The sequence below is a fragment of the Populus euphratica genome, unplaced genomic scaffold (assembly GCF_000495115.2).
Source record: "Populus euphratica unplaced genomic scaffold, PopEup_1.0 scaffold492.1, whole genome shotgun sequence".
Lineage (NCBI taxonomy): Eukaryota > Viridiplantae > Streptophyta > Magnoliopsida > Malpighiales > Salicaceae > Populus > Populus euphratica.
Window position 1 is genome coordinate 154,326 of NW_011500366.1, and position 3,177 is coordinate 157,502.

Genomic DNA, 3,177 nt, shown 5'->3' on the forward strand with positions numbered 1-3,177 from the left:
CAATCTTCTCTTCATTTCTCTCTACGTCTCTCTCGCCCTTCCTCTCTCTTCTTATCTCCGCAAGAGACGTCACTTCAATTTACCAAAACAGACCATAAGAAGGAACAAAAGAAGAAAAAGAGCATCCTTAGGGTTTTTCAATATGATGCAAGAAATGTGGAATGCACCACCTGGTTTTAGACCAACAAAATCTGCACCAACTTCACCAGCAAAGCCGCTTGGTGTTTCAAGAACTCGCTCTGAGTCATTTCATGCTATCCACAAAGTCCCTGTTGGTGACTCTCCTTATGTTAGAGCCAAAAATGTTCAGGTAAATTAGTTGCGCATCTTTGGCCTTCAAATTGATTGGGATGTGTTGTTCTTTTGGTTTCGACAGGTGTTTGGCAGATTTTATTGATGGTTTTTGATTGTTTCAATGTTTTGTTTTGCTTAGTTGATTGATAAAGATCCAGAGAAGGCAATACCTCTGTTTTGGGCAGCAATAAATGCTGGGGATAGAGTGGATAGTGCATTGAAAGATATGGCTATTGTTATGAAGCAACAGAATAGGGCTGATGAAGCAATTGAAGCTATCAAATCTTTACGACATCGGTGTTCAGATCAAGCCCAAGAGTCTCTTGATAACATTCTTCTTGATCTTTACAAGGTCTCTTACTTTAACTAATTCCACTCTGTACAATTTGGTATTTTTGTAATACAGCAATTACTTAGTTTGATTTCCTTTCTTTTAGAGATGTGGAAGATTGGATGACCAAATAGCATTGTTGAAGCACAAGCTATACATGATTCAACAAGGGTTAGCTTTCAATGGAAAAAGAACAAAGACTGCAAGGTCTCAAGGGAAGAAATTTCAGGTTTCTGTGGAACAAGAAGCAACTAGGTTATTGGTAAGAGAGCGATGTCTTGCTTCTTTGGCTCTCTGTAGTCTCTGAAATGTCATGGTACTTGTGTACTTATTTGGTCGATTCTTTGTTTCAGGGGAACTTGGGATGGGCATTGATGCAACAAAACAATTACATTGAAGCAGAAGATGCCTATAGAAGGGCACTTGCTATTGCACCTGACAACAACAAGATGTGCAATCTTGGGATTTGTTTGATGAAACAGGGGAGAATTAGTGAGGCTAAAGAGACATTGCGCAGAGTGAAACCAGCAGTGGCTGATGGGCCACGAGGTGTAGATTCACATCTCAAAGCCTATGAAAGGGCACAGCAGATGCTCAATGACCTTGAATCTGAGATGATGAACATAGGAGGCGATCGGGTTGAACAAAGTAGGCTCTTTGATGCATTTCTTGGTTCTTCATCAATTTGGCAGCCTCAGCCTTGTAAGGATCATCATAGTGGCTTTCCACCAACCAATGCAAAATCTTCTCATGATGATTTCTCCGATGAGAATGTCGATTCCAATATAGTAGCAAATTGTGCCCAGATGGTGCTTCCTCAACAGAAAATTATCAAACAGCTCACTACTCCTCCTTTAGGGAATTTATGGAATGTTGATGCACCTCCATTCTATTCCTCCAAATTGGTAAAGGAGCCAATTAAGGAACCAATTGGGTATCAATTCCATGATAAACTTAAGAGGACAAGGTCAGGAAATGCTGCTAGTTCAAACAGAAAGATTGAAACGGGGTTGTTCACTGCACCATCTGTGGAACCAGAAAACCCAGAAACAAAGACGAGGAGACTATCAGATGAAACAGAAGACAAGGTGTCACAGTTGTTGCCAGATAATGACGACTTTGAAGAGGCCATCCTTGCAGCCGTTCTAGGTCCTGCAAGAAATGCAGGGAAAACAGCAGGGAAGGTAGTTGAAACTGCAAATTCTGGGACCTTTGAGCAAAAGATGGAAAAGCGACTCAAGGTTTTCCAGGACATCACCCTCTCTGTCAGCCCAAGAGCCTGACTTAACTTAGGTGCCAGCCTTAGCTAATTTAAACTAAAAGAGTTGATACTTTAAATCTAGGATGGAGGAGATAAACTTGTTCTCCTTGACCCTGCTCTCCTCTTCAGAGGAAGGAGTTACGCAGTGCGGTAGTGGGGTGGAAGCATTAGCAAGCAAGAGTTTTTTGTGGGTTTTTCACTACACACACAAGCATGTTATCTATTTATTTCATTTATTGCAGCCTCTTGAATAAGGCGCATGTTAACTTGATAATAAGTCAATGTCACATCTCTTGTAGTTCTATCCTATGAAAAAGAAGATGGTGATTGATTCTCATTCCCCCTTGCAGTTTGCTCCTTTACTTGTCAAAAAATGGACGACTTCTGAATTTGTTTATATATAATATAAACTATGGCAAAATACAGTGTTCATTGCTAAAATATCCGATTGCTTTCCTATATGAATTCGGTTCATGGGATATTGCTTTCCTAAATTTGGAAGATCTCACTGCTTCATATAGAAAAAATTGCATGTTCAGAGATCAAATTTGGAAGTTAGCGGACACAAAATAATAATAGCTCAAGGCATGGATGGAAAATGGAGAGAGAGAATTCATAAACTCTAGAAACCAGTAGTTCATGTTATTTCAGTCAGGATGAAAGTTCCACTTCAATGAAGACTCACTGAGCTTATTAATTTAAAATTTTAATTTCAGATTAGTCTTTTTTTTTTGGCGAAATGATCTTTAAGTCCTTCACTCTTTAATTGATTTAATAAAAGTGATTTGGGATGACTACAGTTGCAGCAGCTATGGCGACTCCACTCCCACGACACTTCATGCTATCAAGGTACTGTTCTTTGTAATTGCTTTGAGACCCGAGGGAGATGGAGTAAAGCCCAGCTCCGATAACTTTTTGTGTGATGCCACATAATCTGCGAAGAATGCATCAACATCCTGCCATTTGACCAAAAACTCTCAATTAGCAGCTGAATCAGGACTTCGATAGTTGATCTCCATCTACGAAGAACACATCAAATGGAAACTATTAATGGCGAATGACATGCAATGGAAAACTGAGGAAATTCGTTAGGCGGCTTCCAAAATATGTGACGGCAAGGTAACACAACATGGAGAATTTGTAGATCTTTAAAAGTTCATGAGAATATATGTCACCTCTGAATCCATAACTGGAATGTAAACAAAGCTCCTCTCCATATTAGATTACCTGTATATTGATTAGTATTTAAAAATATATTTTTATTAAGGTTTTATATTATAATTTTATACTT

The 3,177-nt window shown here is 39.1% G+C and overlaps 1 protein-coding gene across 1 annotated transcript; it reads left to right on the forward strand.

The window, feature by feature from the left end:
• On the forward strand, positions 1-2,220 carry LOC105114108 (protein POLLENLESS 3-LIKE 2-like). The gene is made up of 4 exons (XM_011010532.1): positions 1-310; positions 434-646; positions 732-887; positions 979-2,220. Exons 1-4 carry the CDS (start codon positions 143-145, stop codon positions 1,906-1,908), a joined length of 1,467 nt encoding a protein of 488 aa, XP_011008834.1. The 5' UTR covers positions 1-142; the 3' UTR covers positions 1,909-2,220.
• Positions 2,221-3,177: the final 957 nt, after the last annotated feature.